The 20,512-nt window shown below is 39.0% G+C and overlaps 1 protein-coding gene across 8 annotated transcripts in view; it reads left to right on the top strand.

The window, feature by feature from the left end:
- The window catches only part of ddx4 (DEAD (Asp-Glu-Ala-Asp) box polypeptide 4), a 91,079-nt gene that overhangs the window by 51,947 nt on the left and 18,620 nt on the right, over positions 1–20,512 (top strand). For 6 of the 8 annotated variants that reach the window (XM_052032775.1, XM_052032765.1, XM_052032783.1 and 3 more), the window contains 10 exons: positions 4,646–4,759; positions 8,141–8,230; positions 9,384–9,443; positions 10,172–10,228; positions 11,402–11,446; positions 12,851–12,993; positions 15,059–15,211; positions 16,015–16,169; positions 17,882–18,011; positions 19,036–19,202. In XM_052032775.1, coding sequence (XP_051888735.1) covers positions 4,646–4,759; positions 8,141–8,230; positions 9,384–9,443; positions 10,172–10,228; positions 11,402–11,446; positions 12,851–12,993; positions 15,059–15,211; positions 16,015–16,169; positions 17,882–18,011; positions 19,036–19,202 — 1,114 coding nt within the window. The remainder of the gene's footprint in view (positions 1–4,645; positions 4,760–8,140; positions 8,231–9,383; positions 9,444–10,171; positions 10,229–11,401; positions 11,447–12,850; positions 12,994–15,058; positions 15,212–16,014; positions 16,170–17,881; positions 18,012–19,035; positions 19,203–20,512) is intronic. The other 2 variants (XM_052032807.1, XM_052032799.1) reach the window with 2 other exon arrangements.

Here is a 20,512-nt window from a genome sequence, read left to right on the forward strand (position 1 = left end):
GGAATTGAACCCCGATCGCTGGCGCTGTAATAGCATTGCGCTAACTGCTACGCTACTGTAATGGCAAAGCTTGCTCTGAAAACAGTGTTTAACGTGCAGTTTTCCCTCGGAACAAGGTGTACCCATTATCTTGAAACTAATTGTCTTCTGCCTGTTGGGTCTCATTCAGGGCAGAGATATTAAAGTTTCTGAGTTCTTGAGCTGTGGTAACAGTGGCATACAGGTCTGTTGTTGGGTTTGTCCATGAGAGTCCTGAACTTCAAATTGAGTGGAAGTTGTTTTTGCATGATTTTCTGCCAATATAGGGTGGTAGTTGCACACCAGTTACCACGCAGACTGATGGGGTGAGAGCTTGATCCAATGGAAAGGGGGATCAAGACAACTGAGATTTGATGCTCGCACATTGGTGTGCATGTGCACAAGAGGACATGTGGAGATGAACCTATCAAGGATAAGAAGGAAGCCAACATTGAGTCATAGGACCTCTTTCTGCTCTGGTTCTTCAGTCCACTGTGGCCGTGCTGGCCATTCAGTAATTACCTACACTAAATGAAAGTTTAAAAAAAAATCTGCAAATGCTGGAAATCTGAAATAAAAATAGAAAATGCTGGAAACTCTCAGCATGTTCAGCAGCATCTGTGGAATGAGAAACACAGACTGTTGAAGTTTCACATCTGAGACCCTTCATCAGAACTGTGAAAGAAAAGAATTGGTATCAAGCTGCATGGGATGGGGGAGGGATGGGTGGGACAAAGGAAATATCTAATGAGGTGAGGTCAGGGTTGCTGTGGGGATAAGTTGTGTAAGTAAGCTTTGGTCAACACCTTTTATTGAATTCAAGAAGGAAAACTGAAGCCATGGGTGATGAACAAGGCAAGGAGGAGAGATTTGGAAATTGCTATTCATCCTTTCTCCACCCTTCTTGTAGCTTCCCAAGTTTGAAGAAAGGTCTTCAACCTGAAACCTATCTATCATTATTTTCTGATATTTGGCCTGTGGCCTTCAATGCCATGATGCTTCATGTACTTGTCTAAATGTTACCTGGATGTTGAGTGAGTAACTCATTCCACCACCATCTTGGGCAGTGTTCCAGATTTCAGCAACCCTCCGGGTGGAAGAAAAATTCTTCCTCAAATCCATTGAGTATTTTACCCCTTAATCCTATGCCCTTTGGTTATAGACATCTTTGCTAAAGGGAATAGTTTCTTACTATCTACCCCATCTGTCCCCTTCATAATTTTGTACACCTTAATTGGGTTTCTGCTCCAAGAAATATAAACTTGGCCTATCAAGTTTCTCATAGATAAAATATTCCAATTTAGGAAGTGTCCTGGTGAATCTCTCCTGTGCCTTCTCCAATGTAATTGATGTAATTAAATCTTTCTAGCAACCAAAACTGATTAACCAATGTACTACAAAGTTGTACAGTAATTTCTTTGTTTGCCAGGGCATGGATCATAAGTATCCCATATGCGAGTTTAACCAACTTGCTGTTTTAAGGGAGTGTGGGCTACGTATGCCTTTGTTCCTTGGTACATCCTTGGGTTCCACCAATCATTTTGTATATTGTAGCTTCATTAATTGGTGCAAAATGAATCAAGCCAGCATTTTTTTGGGGGATGAAATTCCATCTGCTATTGTGTTGCCTATCTATCAACTGATCAATATTCATCTCTAGCTGGTGACTACCCTCACTGTCAACACTATCATCAATCTTTGTTTGAGGCAATGAGCCCAGTATTTATACCTCTCGACATTTTTCATTCGGATAGTTAACAAATAAAACAAGCAGCAAGGGTCCCAGTACACCAATAGTCACAGGTTTCCAATTGGGGGAAAAACTCCCTTGATTGTTGCCCTCTGCCTCCCATCACCAAGCCCATTTTGGATCCAATTTGCAAAATTGAGCTGGATCCCATGGGCTCTTGGTTTTGGGGCCATGTGGGGCCTTGTTAACAGCCTTATTGAAGGCTATGCAAACTATATCAACTGCACAACCCTCATCGACACACCTGGTCACTTCAAAATTCATTCAAATTGGTTTTTCATGATCTCTTAACAAGCCTTTCATGCTACGGCAATTCTAGTACTCGTGTTTTAAATAACTTGCATTCCTCATGTACATCGCCTACCAGACTGCTTTAGATTGCCTTGTATATTCTTGTCCTCTACTTGTACTGTAAACTATTCCTTTGCCAAATTAGTTTTAAATCCTTCTACAAGGTTATTGGCCCTGCTCTGCTTCAGGTATAAGGTGTAACCTGTCAAGTTTGTATAGCTATCTCCATTGGCTGTCACCAAGAACAGTAATAGAACTCATCATGGTCATAGTCCAAACTTGCACCAAAGAGCTGAATTGCATAGCTGAGTTGAGTGGCTCTAAGTGTGGCATCAGGAGTCCTAGAATTACCATAGTTGGCAGGTATCAAGGGGAAAGTTCTCCCAGTGGTTGGCATCATACTTTAAGATGGTTGTGATTGCTTATGGCAGGAATTCCTTGCGGGGTCCTGAGCTCAACTAACTTCAACTACTTCATCAGTGACCTTCCTTTGAGGTCAGAAGTAGGGATGTTTGGGGTGGATTGTATAATGTTTAATTCAATTCACGATTCCTGAGCAGATAAAACACAAATCCATGTCTGAATGCAAAAGGACTAGGATGTTCAGAGTGGGCCGCTAATAAGTGGCAGGTAAATATGTGCCAAACTGTCAGTCAGTGGCAAACTCCAATTACCCACTTGCCCTGACATTCACTGGCATTATCATTGCTTTTTTTTCCCCCCTTTCCCAGTCAACACACTGGTCAGAGACTGGGTGACTTACCTCCTGCACTACCTACAAGGCACAAGTCATGAATGTGATGCAACTCTTTAGTTCCATATACTTCTGACACCTCACAGGTGTTTATTTGTTTCCTTCCCCCGCCCCCCCCATACAGGCCAAATGTTTATAGTCTCTCAAATTGCCATTTTTGTATCTAGTGTAATTTTAATTTGGCCCAATGCCTTTAGGGCACTTGCAATCTAGTAGTGCAATATGTTCTTGCCTGGATGAGCACAGATCTTGCTTAGCTTAATCTGAATTTGTGTGTTAAATGAAGGGAATGTTAGCTTGGAAATGGATTTTACTTCCTGTTCTTTTAAAGCTGCTTAAATAAGAATTGTATTTGAAATTGGCCTGCTTGACATGATCTACGGTGCTGCTACTGAACTTGACAGTTCATCCATCTATCAAGATATTGGAGTAGCAGCTTTCATGTTTCTTTAGCTAGAAAGGTTGAGAGGCATGACACCATGTAATGTTGAATGTTAAGTAGATTCAGAATGCATGGTGGTGCAGTTACTGCATGAAAATTTTGGCTACATCATTTGAAAATGACTTGAGTTGATGTTACTGGTATTTCCAGTTCTCTGGTTCTGTTAACAATTATTTTTGACTCTGCTTTTGTTTGTTTGTTTTGGACAAATTTTGTTCCTTAAGCTTTTGGGTTACTGTATGCCCAAAATGTTATTTTCCAGATGTCCTAAGTGCCATTTGAGTGTTGCATTCCACTGTATACTGACTGTTTATAGGTTAAGTGTGTTGGAATTACCAGTATCCAATGAGTGAATTTTGAACCTGACTTTTCAACAGCATGTCATGTCTGTGTCTTGCACCCCAAGTTTTAGGATCCCTTCGATGCTGCATGGGGAGGGGCATTAGGTACACCTAGGCTATCTTGCCTAGAGAAGGAAAATGGGTGATTGTGTTTGAGTTCTCTATTTGCTTGACATTGTATATTGAGAAGGGACTGTCTGCTAGGATTTGGGATTAATTTTAGGCTTAAAGCAAAAAGATTAAGTGACTCTTGGATTTTTTGGGCCTTGCCCAATTATTTACCAATGTTCAGAAATCCAGATCAACCACCTTTACAAAAAGATGTATTTATCCCTTTTTACTCCACTGAATCATTTTATTTGAAGAAAGGACTTTTTTTTAAATTTGAGGATCTGGAGGTATGAATGGATTTCATGATAGTTTTATGTTTGGTGTAAAAGAGGTGAGCTGCTCAATTATTCAAATAATTGAGTGTGTCTTCATAAACTTTACACTTTCTAAGGGAAGCTAATAATGAACAAAGTGTGGATTTGTTGGATAGTAAATTCCTTCCAGACTTGACCAGAGCACTTTGAAATAACCAGTTGGAGAGGTCTCTGATACAAGATGTAACCCTCATTGATTTTTAAGATGGATTTTGTCAGCACTTTGGGAATCTTGTAACAAGAAATCAGATTTGGGATAGAAAGAAATGAAATGGATCAAAAGTTGATGAGAAAAATGATGTATATTTTCTTGGACAAGACAGCAGCCTGCACTGTTATGTAAGAGTTGGACTTGATTATGGAATTAAAAACTTTCAAGTCATAAGAAAATAACACAGATTTGGTAAACTGAAAGGGGGAGGAGACATCTTAATTTTCAAGATGTCTTCATATTGCCATAGTTGCCTCCTTTCAGCTTGAAATACTCTTATGGTGTCCTATCACAGACCATGAGGTAAAAATACAACATGTAATTTTTAGATTTGGGTTTTGTTAATTTGTGGCCATGTTTTTATATTTCTCCCCCCCAAGTCACAGATTTTAATCCTTGTTTTAACATTACAGGCTTTTCACAAAATGCAACTTACAATGAAAATGAGTTTGATGTCCGAGCTGGAAGAAGATGTGCGTTTGGTAGAGGTGACCATGGTGGATTTCCAAGAATGAATATACAAAACGGTAAGATTTAATGAAATACCAACTTTTTATTTGCAGTCTTGCTGTCCTAAACTTTAACAAGTATTGAAGCCAGTTTGGGGGTGAGGGGATGGGGATTAGGGGGAGGGGAAGAAATGGGAGTGTATATTCAGGACTAGTTCTGTTGATGTCCTCTTTCATTAAATCATTAGATGACCTGGCTAGACACCAGGAATAGTTTTATTGCAGCAATAAACAAGTGTTGAAGTGTGGTGTATAAAATTTTGTTATGTAGCTGATTTGGAATTGAATGTGACTTACCTTGACACATTTAAAGTGAAGGATTTGGCTCATTGTCTGTGCTAACCCTCGAGTATAGCAACTTGTATCTAAGTAGAAATCCCAAAGCTTGTTCTTGATTCAAATTTACATGCCCTTGCATACGATAGTTTGCCTTGGCTTTTTCATTCATTTTCAGGATCTGGGGGTCACTTGCAAGGCCAACATTTGTTACCCATCGCTACTTGCCTTGGAGAAGGTGGTGGTGAGCTGCTAATTGAATTGCTGCAGTCCTTCATGTGAAGGTACTCCCACATAGCTTTTTTTACTGGTGGGAGTTCCAGGATTTGGAAACTGCAATGAAGTGCTGGCATTGTATTTCCAAATTATGATTGTGTGTGAGAGACTTGGAGAGTGGGGGGGGGGGGGAGAAACCTGCAAATGGTGGTCTTCCTATACACTAGCTGTCGTAATCCTTCTCCGTAGTAGAGCTTGAATTTGAGGGGCCTATTGGTGTAGCTTAAAGCAGTGTATTTTCTAAGTGGCATACACAGAAGCCAATATGCCTCATTGGTGGAATGTTTTGAGTTTGTTTGAATTTTTAGAGGAACTGATGGCCAATTGAGTGGAGTGTTGAACTGCTTGAGAGGTTTCGGTGCTGCACCTCTTGAGGCATCATGCACTTGATGCACCTTGCAGAAGGTGAAAAGGCTTGGGTGTCGAGAGGCAAGTTAATCGCATCATAAAACCAGTTTTTGACCTATAGCCACAGTATTTGTATGACCTGGTCCAGTTGACTTTCTGGTCAATGGTGAGCCCCAGATATTCATAGTTGAGAATTTGCCATTGAATGTCAAAAGTAGGTGGTTTGATTCTTTCTTGTTAGTGATGGACATTGCAATCTTGTATTGTGAATGTTACTTGCCACTTATCAGTACATATTTGATATTTCATGAGTCTTGCTGTTTGCTGTTCCTATAGCTAATATTCCAGTGTGGCAATAGCACTTTGCATAAATTGAGTTTCTTTATGAATTGATCGACATTTGACATCCAAACTATTGAATCTCCTTTGTCTTCCCTTAAGAGAAAGAAATTACAAAATTTCATGTCACCTAAATATTTTTTCATTCCTGTTATCATTAAGGTGAATTTATTATCTATGGTGTTAGAGGCATTAATGCTTTCCTATAATCGGGCATAGAAAATGATGAATTTGTAAATTTGAGGATGCCACCAAATTGTTTGGGTATACAAGTCACTGATTTTTAAAAAAACACTAATTTTGTATAACTGGCAAATTTGCATTTAGCCCTTAAACAAGGTTACTTGGATATCTCTCCTCCAGCTCTTGCAACATTGGACATGGCAGAGGTTTAATGTATTTTGGTAGGAGGATTAAGATTGTCATGCATTCTTTGGGAAATAAGCTTCTAGATAGTGTCCCAGATCTGGAGATACAAGTACATCATTTAGTCTAGTGTCATGGTTTAATAAAGTTCTTGTTCATCTGGAGGCCATTTGATTGATGAGTTAATGAGAGCAGAGTAGAATAAAAGCAAAGTAATAAGAAAGTTGTGAAATGCAGGGCTTGGGACCATCAATTGCATCAACCAAGTCAGGCTTTGCTCATGGCAAAACATAAACTGAGGCATTGTACTGATGGATGATTTACAGCAAAAGTGGCCAGTTCTGATCCATCCAGAGAAAGTAACTTTAAATTGTAGAATTTGATATAGTGCGACAGTCTTAAATCTTCTCAGGTGGAACATGAGATGCTATTCTTCAAGCTTGCATTGGGCTTCGTTATAACAGTGCAGGAGGCTACACATGAATAGGTCAGTGGTAGGAAAATCAGAGCTCCCTGTTGCCTGCCACTTCAGGGTGGCCTTGTAGACTGAAGGCAGGTGGTCACCCCGTCTGTTCTGTTTTTCCATTGTAGAGGAGACCACAGTAAGCTAGATTGGAAGAAGCCAGGTGTTTGAATTCCTGGGTGATAGAAAGGGAAGAGGAGACAACGGGTTGCATGGGAAAGTGCCACAAGAAGGGGACTGATTGATGGTAATGGAAGGGTGGACCAGGAAATCAGAAACGTGCAGCAAGAAACGGGCCCTCTGGCGTGCCAAATCTATTCTGACCATCAATCACCTATGAATTTTGAAAGGGAAGAGCTGCTTTGAAATGCTGGATGGGGAAGATGAGCCTGTGGTGGAAATTTGGTGCTGCTGGAAATTGCGAAGGATAATCCATTGAATATGAAGGCTTGAGGGGTAGAAGAGGACCAGGGGAGTTCTTGCTCTGCCCAGGAGAAGGGGAGAGAATAGAGAGGTGGCGATAGGCGAGATGTGGTCAAGAGTTTGCTGATTATGGTGGAAAGAGCCACCATGGGAAAGAAGACATCCCAGAAGTGTGGAATATCTTGAAGTTGGAGCAAATGTGACTGAGCCGGAGGAACAGCTGAAGAATAGATGTGCTAAACTTGAATTGATCTTTCGGTCACTTGTCAAGTATTATGCGCAATTCTGCTCTTCATAAAATCGTAAGCACTGGAGGTAGCAAGTCCTTTTTGCAGAATAGTCAAGACTGAGGTCCCAGGATAAACATTGGACTTGTAAATGTGTGAATCAATTGAGGCACATAGCATAGATGTAAAGAAAGTATGGAGGGGTATGGTAAACAAAGCAGTACATTTCTGTGGAGCACAAACGTCACCAGAGACTTTGCCTCAATGGCCTTTCTTTGTACTACACAAATGTTGTATCTCAAGGATGAATAGCTCTGGACCATCCTTTGCCATGTATAAATTTTATTATTTGTTTGCTCTTGTACCTATTTTCTAAAACATGAAGCTGTTGCATTTATTTCTTGTATTTTCAAGTGGGAGGGCTTTTGAGGTGTGCATCATTTCTGAAGTCTTTTGCACCTTGTGTCTACCATGTTTCTGGCACTCTTGTTTCATTTTCTCCATTTTGCCCCCGCCCCCCCCCCCCCCCCCCCCCAAAAAAAAACTCACCTGGGTCCTTGTTGCCCTTTGTGTAATAAAATATTTGGAATAGTTCAGCTCTTCTGTATAGTATCAAATTTTCAACTTAATTTGTGGTCCAATGTACTAAACTTGAACATTTTTCTTAAATTGTTGCAAAAGCATGTGGAGACAGTCCTGTTGGCAGAGGTGGCCCAGTTGGCAGAGGAGTTTCCAGTGCAAGAGGAGGATTTGGTGCTCCATCAGGTGAGGGTATGTATTTAAAGCTTTTGCTTCCTATATATAATCCCAAATTTGTAAACCATTTTAATAGGATATCTGATGTCTTACCACATTAATCATGTTTTGAGTATCCAGTTGAAGCTATTAACAAGTAAACATGCATTTAGCAAGTTTCACTTTACCCGAAGTCCGGAGTTTTAACACTGGTTTGTAGACAGACTTGTGACGAAGTTAGAAAAATGAAGATGGGCTATTTTATTTAGTAAGACTTTGCAGACATATGGTACAAACCATGTTGGTGAGGGAATCTGCAAAGTGTATCATTTAACAATTATAGTGCACTTTCTATAAAGAATAGGAATAGTGTACATAGTGCACAGAAATATGGAACAGGTATATACTTAAATGTGATTGGAGAGAAGGCTGGCTTGCTCATTGGTGATTCTTCAATTCTAAATAACTGATATGGTTCTGCTGTTTTTATGCAAATCTTAGTTATTGTTAGTTGTTGAGTCCGATCATGTTTGTAGATTAAAACAGTCTTTGGATCGTTATGTGTAGAGTGTTTGAAATAGTATTATCAAATATGTGCTAGACCCTTCCTGAAGACTCATAGATTCCTGTCAAAGCCCTTACTCGGTGTTTTAAAGCAGTCTTGACAGCTTTTGCCTATCATTCTTCCAATTCCATTTTAGTAGTTTTAGTGGCCACATGTGTGCTTCAGTTACAACTGGATATATTTGGATTATTTCTCACAGTATTGGCATCTTGTTGAGTTACTATGCAACAAAATAACCCTACATAATACTTGGGTTACCCCCCCTTGCCCTAAAGTTAACCCTTTAGCAAGGAATTATACCTATTATTTTCACCAAAGCTGCATATTCCGATTGGAATAAATTGGGTGGTGCCAGTATGTCCATGGATTCTGCTTGAAGTAACCAGTTGAGGGAGTTGGCTTTTTTCTGCATCTTCAGCTCCAATGTTCTCTGCTCTATGCATACCCCCTCATTCTTCCCTGAACTTCTATTACTGATGCTCTGGGTTGAGGGGCAGTGTGTGTGGGGTGAAAGCTTGCAATTTTTTTTAACAATACTGACACTACTTTGATCACTGTTTTAGCTTTCTACCACATCAGGTTTGTTCATTTTTACAGTAAATGTATTTTTAAATGATTTTATAGGTGATGGCCGATTTGGTTTAAATCGTGGGAAAGCTGGATTTGGCTCTGCTGCATCAAGAGGTGAGAAGTTGGCTATCTTGTGGTAAACCATACTTTTTAGCATCTCCTTTCTTTGGCTTAACACTTCCTTTTGGCCACAATGTTCTTTATTTGCTAATTGGAGGGGCAGTTGGCTCCCAGGTTACTGTAGTTCAGTGTACATGCTTTTTTAGAATCCTGTCTGTTTTTCTATTTTCCTTGACTCCCTTCTTGTCATGTGATTGGTAATAACTCAGCTTGTGAGTTCCATATTTTCTTCCTGTTCGAAGCTGATTTAGCTTTTTGCACATGGAACACAGTTTTATATTGGCTTTCATTCTTGGACTGGAGGGAAGGATCGAAGGGTTGAGGAACAGTGGCAGATCAGTGTTGCAGAAGTGCCTGTGCAATTTGCATGATCTCTATTTGGCCAAAGTATTTGTGAACTGATTAACTTTCTGAAATTATAGTGCAAAATGAATTGCCACTTTGCAAGGGCAGAACAACACTTTAAAGAAATTATTGATTTGGCATTGCATGACACTTCAGTGTACCCTGTGCTACCTTGCTGTCTTTAATTGTTTTGACCTGCAGTATAGATTTCTGGGTTGTTTATGTGATCTTCTTAATTGTAATTCCCCATTTAAAGTTATTTCACATTGTTTTCTTCTGTCATGTTTTACACACCATGTGTACACACATACCACATGCAATTGTATTTATTCTAATCCTTTTTAAAGTTGTCTGAATCTTTAAACAAAAAATTGCAGGTGGTTACAGAGGTAGAAATGAAGAGCCTTTTTCTGGATCTGGTTCTAAATTGAGAGGTAAGTTACTTTATATGTAACTGTTTACATCCTTACACTCCAATAGATTGGAGTGCATGGTACATAAAAATTGAAGTAAGCCCTTTGGTTGTGTTCAGTTAATCAAGCGATTATGGCCAACCTGTATACTAACTCCTCATATTTGTCTTTGAACTTCATTTGCCTTGATACCCTTGACTATTTTTTTTAAAAAAATTAAATGACTCTTGTATCTATGAAAATTCACTGACAACACCCTTTCCTAATTTTATATTTCTATTCCCATTCAATAATTGCCCACTTTCTCATTCACTGGGAAATTCCTGAATTTCAGAAGTTTTTTTTCTCAGAAGCATATTTATTGTTCCATGGTTTCTTTCTTGAATAAAGCAAATTTTTCATAATAACAAATCCAGTTTCTTTTTTGTAGTTAGCACCACTTTCTCAAAACTGAAAGTGAAGTCGGAACTACATGTTAGTTTTCAACTTCTGCTTCTGCTGCTATGGTGGCTCCTGTTCAATCCAAAAAGTAATTCATGTTGCTTATTTTCCTTGGGCGATACAATTGATTTGATCTGGGACTGGAAAATTTAATTGACTGTAACAAAAACTGGGTATGTGTTTGACTCAAGTCTCCCCACATTTACTTTGTTACTAGATAATGCACTTAGTGTTTATAAACACAAAGTTGTTGATTTAAACAAGATCATCATGAGCCGATTTGTTTATAGTTGAAATATATTTTGTGGTTGGGGCTGTTACATTGAAAAGGGTGGTATTCAAGATGAAGAACTGGGAAGGAGTCACTAAGTATTTTGGCCAGGTAATGATGTCTGAGGAAAAGTGAGTGGCGGAAATTATTCACACTTAATATGTGTGAATACACTAGCAAGTTTTTCTATTTTTACCTCCGGAACCCCCACCACTTCAAGGCCAAGTAAAACCCTACATTCATGCATTTAATATAAATCATGATTTAAAATAAAAACACTGAAAGAACTCAGTCGGTTGAGCAGTATCTGTGGAGGCAAAAGGTGTAACTTGAATTTTTGGGTAAAGATCTTGCAGTCAGCTTTTGCCTCCAGATGCTGCTTGACCTGCTGAATTCTTCCAGTGTTCTGTATTTTTTTTTTGTTCCAGATTCCAGCATCAACAATCTCTTGTCTTCTAATATAAATCATATGTCTACTTCAGGTCATTGGGATCCTGACAGTGCTGACGGTGACGATAAAAACCAAGGTAATACTTGAGATTGGAAAGGCATGTCGCTTAAAAATAAAAACAGAATATGCTAGAGAAAAGCAGCGTCTATGGGAAGGGAAGCAGTAGGAACTTCAAACAAGTTGTCACAAGGCCATTCTCATGAAAGGTCGTATATTAAACTTTCTTATCGTTCTTTCTCATTTTGATCTGTTTTACAAAGGTTTTTTATGGATTGGATGGTTTTCGGGATTCAGTTTTCTTTGCATGGATTTATTAGTTCTCTTGATGCTGCTTCTGCTATTTCCATTTTTTTCTATTTTTATTAATCCAGGTACACTTGAACTTTTTGTATGCAACCATGTTGCTACAAAGTTTTATATAAAACATTTTTGTATATCTATTAACAGTAACTTGATTGTTATGAAGTGTGTTGATGTTTGTAAACAAGTGCAATGTTGTCCAAATAGCTAGTTTATTTTTGTCACTTGTAATTGAGAAATCTGGCCCAGGAATTGGAAGTCATGATTGATGTATTTCAATGTATAGCACCAGAGAATTCTTTCTTTAAGCGTCAAAAGATGGTGCTTCCACTGGTTCACCCTTTCGAGTTTGCTCCTGGCACTGAATTTGCATCTTAAATATGTGCCCTACCCACCTGTGGATAGAAATCCTAAAGTGGTTATTTTCATGAGCTTAGATAGGGATAGAGAATTTGGAAGGAGGCACACCATGCTGCCTTTTTGTTGTGACATTTGACTCTGCAGCCTCATGCTAATTTCAGTGCTCCATATGAACCTACTCCCACTCTTGTCTCATCTATATCTCTGATCCCTCTCTCTTTGCACCATCAAGGCAGACTTTTTTCCCCCCGGGATTATTATTCTATCTGTCAAAATGTACTGCAAAAAAAACTGTTTGAAGAGAAAATAAAATTTGCCATTTAAATCTACTTTAAACTCCTCCTCCTCTCACCCACTACCCCTCCCCCCCCCGTTGTTTTTTTTAAGGGTCCTGCCATTTACTGTATGCTTTCCCCTTAAATCTGATCTCCAAAAGTGCAACACCTCATTTGTCCATGTTGAATTCCATCTGCTATTTCTGTCTGCATTTCCAACTGGTCTGTATCCTACTGAGTTCTTAAACCACCTTCCTCCCTATTCACAACTCTGCCGACATTTGTCGTCTACAAACTTGCTGATCAGTCCACCTATATTTCTTCCCCCCCACCCCTTAATCATTTATATCACAAACAAGATGTCCCAGCACTAATCCTTGCTGAACACAATTAGTCATAGACCCCCAGTACTTGTGGTACTACTGCCACAGTACTGTCTAATAGGGACTGGCAGAATTTTGACCCACAACAAAAGGAAATGGCTCTAGTGGCTCTAACATTACAATCTTGGCTTCAGTAAAATTTTGTTCCTACATTTCTTCAAGGTCCCAAAGTGACTTATGTTCCTCCAGCACCACCTGAAGAAGAAGATGCCATTTTTGCTCAGTATCAAACTGGAATTAACTTTGATAAATATGATGAAATTCTTGTGGATGTTTCAGGATTTAATGTCCCACCTGCAATACTGGTTCGTATTGAGTTTTCTTTGAATTCTTTGAAGTTATGGAGCTTTTTTTAAGCTGCATAGTGAAGTTTCAGATCATGTAAATTGAATTGTATTGTGGCTCTGGGAGTTTGGTCTGTAAGAAACATTTTTTTTACATTATCGCAAATGTTCATAACTTTGCTCTTTCAGTTATTTTATCTATTCTTTTGGGGCTTGTTCAAGTTGAATAATGAATTGAGCGAGGGTCTAAAGTTGTGTTGCCATCTTCCGGTCTAAATGTAAATGGCTTTTCTTGTGCTTTAGTGGAAGCAGTAAGTACTGGCAGGCTGTTAATGACATTTCCAATCCGGTTCTCATCCAGTATTTGTACACTTTGATTGGAAAATTAAAATTTGTGGCAAATAGCCATTTGCCTTTTGCTCCTTCCTGACTTGAAGGAAACACTTGCAATCATACTTCCTTTCCTGGTTGAGCTGCCTTGGTATGAATAAGGAATTGAGGCTGGCCATCTTGTGTTTTAGTGTGAATTTTAAAATGTGCTTTTTTTCCTTCTAGCTATCAAGGAAGCTTAACTGGAATATTGTATAAAGGGAGGGGTCAGAAGGGATTAGAACTCGGTTGGGGGGGAGGGACATGGGTGCACTCTTGAAAAGCATTGCTACTAATGTACAAGATGAAATATTTTAGGGTATTTAAACAGTGTCTTGCAAGTATGATTTGCGGTATAATTGAACAAATATCATTGGTTTTTCAGTTGCTAGAATTCTAAATTCAGCTTGGATTTACTCCATTATAACACGGTCTGTTATGTTGTCCTTGTACCTTGAATGTACGAGCAGTTTTTAGTTGAGTTGAAAAGTCAAATTGTCATGAGTTTGTCATCTGATAAATTAAACAGCTTTCATTCTTGTCATTTGGAGCTCATGTCTTCTGCTATCATGACCCCAATTTGCCATAGAAAAGTAGGACAAAATGGGAAAAGTAGTTCTTGGGTTTCCAGGCATCTTACATGGTCACAATCCCTTGCTGTCGTGAAGGGAAACTTGGGAAATTGGATCAAGTGAGTGGGATGCCAGGGCATTTCTATGAAGATAATGTCTAGATTTATTTAAAATGCAATGTTAGGTGTGTCGCATACTTTTTAATTTCATTAAAACGTTCTAAGATGCCTCACAGGAGTGTGAACAAACACAACTTGGCACTATGTCACAAAAGGATACATTATAATAGGTGCTCAGAAGTTGGTTTTACTCTGTCTTGAAGAAAGGAGAAACTTAGAGGAGATCATTGATATGCAGAGTGACATTTATCGCATAGTGTTTGCTAAGAAATGGTGTAGTGCTGAAGTGGAACATGAGATAGTAAAAGATGGGTGGGGGGGGGGGGGGGTGGTACTTATCAAATTCCATTGACTCAATTTTCTTCCCTATTCTGTCCTGTTCAGTCAAATGGTGTATCTGCATTATTGTGGTGCAGGCTGTCTTTTATGGCAATGTATCCAGGAATGTGTTGAAATGCTATTTGAAACTATTGAAAACCTGGTGCTGCACATGAGAACAGGGCTCTGAATATTTAAAAGTATCATGCATTCTATCATTTGTGACTTTATGTTCAGAGTTTGGAAATATTTTGGTGGTAGTTAGCAATACAATTTAAATGGTACAGGGAAGATTAATACTTCAATCCCAACAGTGAACATGCAAATGAATTTGTGTCCTATGTGCTGCTCTAAGTTGTTCAACTTGAAATAAGTAAACTCTTATTCAAAAGCCTTAATTCTTTTTTAAATTTCAGGCATGATTTTAATTTTCTTTAATTTAAAAATATTTTTGAGGCTCTGTTCAAAACTTGCAGCAATTACCTGACCTGTCAGAGGTTAGTAGGAACTAGAAAGAAGCTAATAGCTTTAGCTCTCTACCTTGTGCATTCACTCTTCCCCACCCTCTCTGGCTCCCATGATAGAAACTTCTTAACTGCTTCACATTTGGATTGGCACCAGAAAACTTTGTTTAACTGGGATGAAAGATTTGTACATTTGTCAAGTCTGGTGGAAAAAGACACATCACCTGAAATTCTTTTTCTCTAGACATTTGATGAAGCTCATCTGTGTGAAACTTTGAACACGAACATACGCAAGGCTGGTTATCTGAAGCCTACACCAGTTCAGAAGCATGGGATTCCAATTGTGCTTTCTGGCCGGGATTTGATGGCATGTGCTCAGACTGGCTCTGGGAAAACAGTGAGTAGTAGAAAAAGGAAACTCATCAACTGTAAGGATTAATAATCTGTGTCATTTTCATATCTCTCAAGATGTGAAAATAGGAGCAGCAGCAAGCTACCTGGCACCTTGATGCCTACCGTACATTCCATATGATCATGGTTGATCTGCTTCAGGCTTTGCTCCTCTTCTTTGAAAGTTCCCCATAGCCCTTCATTCCCTGCTCTTTGGAAAATTTATTTGCCCCTTTTTTTTTAAGACCTCCAAATGGTCAAGCCTCTACAATCCCTTTTGGGGTGGAGAATTCTGGAGATTTGTCACCCTCGCAAGAAGAAATTCCACTTGTAACTGTGTCCCTTGTTCAACACTTTCCCACTGGTAGAAACCCACCTCAATATGCTGATGTTTTCATAAACAAAAAAACTGTGTGCTAAAGCATTTAAATCTTCGTGTTCTTGGCCTGGCACATGACATTAGCATTTGGCTAGTGACAGTTGCAGTGTGTGATGTATCTTCATTAACAATACTACATTGAAGATGAAACTTGTAGTGATTTTCTTAAGTCACAAGCTAATCATCTTGCCTGACTCTCCCATATGTACATGAAACCCTCTTTATTCAAATTTATTCATTGTTTTATTCATCTATATGTAATATTGTGCTGAATATTCTGTTCAAAATGCTGCTGTTTTTAGCCATGACCACCAGTTGAAAAGAACTGAAGTTTTGTGTTCTCCTCCTGATTCCAAGACAGGTTGGCAGTTTGCCCCTTGGTTTCATTTAATCAGTGATGGGATGTTTTTTCTTTCATCTAATTGTCACAGGCTGCTTTCTTATTGCCAATAATAGAAATGCTGCTGAGGGGCAAGGTAGTAGCTGATCGATTCAAGGAGCTCCAGGAACCAGAAGTAGTCATTGTAGCACCAACACGTGAACTGATCAATCAGATATATCTAGAAGCTAGAAAGTTTTCTTACGGGTAAGTGAATTGTGCACGTGCTTCTTCTAAAGACAAATTTGCTGAAAAATGCACAACCATTAGGTTGATTTTGAAATAGTAAGCTAAAATCTTTTGGTAGAAGTAAGGGATGATTGTCCAGAATTTGCAATCAGCAGCAAGCCATTCAGACTTGCTGTTGATCATTGAGAAAAGTTTGGACACCTCATGGTTTCACCAATGGGAACTTGAAGAGTTTTCCAATTCCATTCCTCCAGAGGCTAATATATTGACAAGAATTTCTTTAGTGGCATGGTAAGTTTGCAAATGACACCAAAATTTGGTGGTAAGTGGACAGCGAAGATGGTTTTCTAAGATTATCATGGGACCTAGATCAACTATGGAAATGGGCCAAAGAATGGCAGATGGAATTTAACTCTGACAAGTGGGAAGTTTTGCATTTTGATAAGTTAAACTAGGGCAGGACTTGCACAGTAAATGGTAGGGCCTGGAGAGTGTTATAGAACAAAGGCGTGAGGGTAAAGTACATGGTTTGCTGAAAGTGAAGACATTGGTAGACATGGTGGTGAAGAATGTATTTGGCACACTTGCCTTCAGTCAGGGCATTGAGTACAGGAGTTGGGATGATATGTTGCAACTGTACAAGTCATTGGTGAGATCACACTTGGAGTATTGTGTGCTGTTCTGGTTTCCTAGTTATAGGAAGGATGCCATTGAGCTGGAAAGGGTGCAAAAAAGATTTACAAAGATGTTACCAGTACTGGGTGGGGCTTGAATTATAAGGAGAAGCCAGATAGGCTGGAACTTTTCTGTGGGAGTGTAGAAGCGTGACCTTGGAGAAGTATGTAAGGTGAATGGTCAATCTTTTCCCTAGGTCAGGGAAGTCTTAAAACAAGAAGGCATAGGTTTAAGCTGAGAAGGGAAAGGTTTTTCCACAAGGAGGTACGTGGATAGGATGTTTAGAGGGATATAGGCTAAATGGGACCAGCTTGGGTAGGCACCTTCGTTGGCATGGATGAGTTGGGCTGAAGGGCCTGTTTCCTGACTCCCATTGGGTGGGGTGGTGCGGGGAGGGAATGTTGAGCTGGGGCACAATAATTTCTCCGAAAACTGCTGGGAATCTAATTGCTGGCTGTCCAAACTGTCAAACAATGTTTCTGACATTTCAAAAATTTCAATGAATCGTAAGCACACGATGAAGCCGTTTGACCCATTACATCTGCGCCAGCTCTTTGTGAAACTGTCTTTTTAATCCCATTCTCTTGCCCCTCTTTATTTTTCCTTGTAGCTATTCAATTCCCTATTGCTGATGTCTTTGTCCTATCTATCTGTCCACTTCTTGCCTCCTTTCCTAGCTCTGACAAAGAATAACTGTTTGATCTGCTGAGTGTTTCCAGTATTTTTTATTTTTGTTTCAGACTTCAAGCATGCATTTTTTTAATATTCCCTTTTAAAAGCCTGTAATTTCTATAACCCTTGCAGAAGGCAAGTTCCAGATCATCTTTCTGCATTGTTTTGTATCCAATCAAAGGTGAAGGGGAAAAGCTAGGTTTGCTTTCTGTGGAGTAAAGGTTGGAGGAGAGTTCATAAGGATAAAGTCATGGGTTTAAGGGACATGTGAAATTTTGAGTAAAATTTGTTTGGTAAAATCAATTGGTGGTGTGAATTTTTGGATGCCTAACCTAGCTTTACAAAAATTGTTGTTTTCATTTCTTTTTCTCCTGCTTGTGCAGAACTGTTGTGAGACCTGTTGTACTCTATGGAGGAACAAGTATAGGACATCAAATCCGTCAGGTTTTGCAAGGCTGTAATATATTGTGTGGCACCCCAGGAAGACTTTTGGATATTATCTCTAAAGGAAAAGTAAGTTGTAGATCTGTCATTGCATACCCAAAACAGTTCTTAAAAATTTATTGTTGAATGTTGGTAAGATCGCGTTCCTTGTGTCATCTTGGGAGCAGAACACCTGTCTGGACATCTTGAAACAATGAGATTAGCATTTTTTTTAACATTAAGAAGAAACTGGAATCCTGACCTTTTTTGGTAGAAATGCTAGAAAGATTGTGTTGCTTGATGAGCTGCAAGACGACAAATCTTAAGCTTCATGGAAAATGATGAAGCAGACTCCCCCGCACCCCCCCCTCCATTTTTTGACCTTGCCAACTAGCTGGGTGTGATGTGTATCCAATAACAAGTACACCTCCTATGTCACACACAAAGCTATTAAAGTACAAAAGGCTGCTGAAGTGTTTCTAACTCTTAACACCAATTTCTGGGTAGAGTCCTGTCCACGTGCTGAGCAGTAATCTGGGGGGGGGGGGTGGAGGGTGGAATGAATGCCTGTCCTTTATTGCAGTTGTTTGATATTCCTTTGAAGTCAAGGAAGTTTAAAAAGGGGATGCTTCTACAAAAGGTGCATTCTGATCTATGAGATACTGGACAAAGTGATCCTCACCAGGACTTCCCTCTAGTTATAGGTTGTCATTGTTAGGGCAGGCATGGTAGTGTAGTGGTTAGCGTCGCGCTATTACAGCATCAGTGACCCGGGTTCAATTCTGGCCGCTGTCTGTAAGGAGTTTGTATATTCTTCTCGTGTCTGTGTGGGTTTCCTCTGGGTGCTCTGGTTTCCTCCCACATTCCAAAGACCTACAGGTTAGGAGTTGTAGGCATGTTATGTCACCACTGGAAGCATGGTGACACTTGCAGGCTGCCCCCAGAACACTCTACGCAAAAGAAAAAATGCACTTCACTGTTTCGATGTACATGTGACTAATAAAGAAATCTTATTTTATCCATACCATTTATTAGTAGCTTATGACTTAAAGATCAGCATCTCTAATTAGACATTGAATACACTTTTAAGACTTGGCACCATTTTATTTCCAAGGTTGCCCTTAGTAAGGTCCAGTACTTGATACTGGATGAAGCAGATCGCATGTTGGATATGGGATTTGAACCAGATATGCGGAAACTTGTCGACTCGCTTGGCATGCCACTGAAACAAAACCGTCAGACTTTGATGTTTAGTGCCACTTTTCCTGGAGAGATTCAGAGGTAAAATGTAATGTGACTGTGCTTAGCAACATTTTTGCATTCTTAACTTTGAAAGGTTAAGCAAGTTTAATGTAGACTTGCTCTTTTAAATTTTTGAGATTCATCCAAACTTGGACACATCAGTACAGAGAAATATTCTTCAATAATTTGCAGCCTGAAGCCATATACTTAAATGATGCTAGGTTTTGTTTGGTCTTGAGTAAGCAATGAACCCTTTACACAAATTAGAATTAATGCTGACAGTTTTCTGGAATGTTCCCTAGCCCATTCATTGTAAGTGGTGCAGTTGTCTTTTGAGCTTGGAGGGGTTGAGCAGCATTTAAACAGTGGTTGTGCTTATGTATAGGATTATTTAGTCTTGTAATCTACAGCAACCATGTTTGAGCTGTGTTTGCACTATGAATGGAATTGACTTGAATTGGTTTGAACTTTCAGAAAGTTAGTTTGATACTATATGAAGAAGTTGACTCCAAATTGTTGCTATTATAATTTAATCTGTATATTGACATTTCGTAAATCTATTTGTTACCTGTTCATCCATTATACAAGTCCAGAGGAGAGACGAGGAGAAATATTTTTGGCGGATTTAAACTAGTGTGCTGTTTGAGTGAAGGGGGCATATTTAGTGATCCTCTTTTAATCTATTCAAATTTGAAAATGAAAAGAAATTGAAGGGAATTGGAAAAGGTGATTAACTATCTCATCATAAGACCCAAAGCAGCTTGGATAAAATGATCTGTAGTTTTATTTTTAAAAATGTAAAATAAAAAGAGAATGCTGGAAATATTCAGAAGGTCACACTGCATCTGAGAAAAACCAGAGTGAATGTTTTGGTTGAAGACACTTCAGTTCTGACAAAGGATCTTTGAGCTGAAGCATCAATCTGTAGTTTATTTTTGGTATTTTGAGGGAAGCACTTTGGTCCCAGGTGGCACTTGATCTTTAATTCTAATAGTGTTGTCAAAGCAGCTGATAAAGTATTGGTTTAAATATCTTGTCATAAATGTGGAAGTCTGTGAATGTACAGAAATGGGTGAGATAACCAGACTGAATTTGCTGGCTGTATTTTGAGCCTGTTGGATTTGAATGCAGTCATTGAGCTTTCAGATGATTAACAAGTTCTGCAATGGAACTTTTAATGCAACATATGATTAGTAATTAGAAGAAGCAATTCTAGGTTTGGAGACCAGCACTCAATTGTACTACATTAAAGAAAATGCCATCTTGGTCCTGGACATTATAATCTTTAAAAGCAGTATAATTTGTTAAGATGCAGTATTTTCTTACTGAATTGCAAAATGGATCTCAGT

Source organism: Pristis pectinata, chromosome 2 (genome assembly GCF_009764475.1).
Source record: "Pristis pectinata isolate sPriPec2 chromosome 2, sPriPec2.1.pri, whole genome shotgun sequence".
Classification (NCBI taxonomy): domain Eukaryota; kingdom Metazoa; phylum Chordata; class Chondrichthyes; order Rhinopristiformes; family Pristidae; genus Pristis; species Pristis pectinata.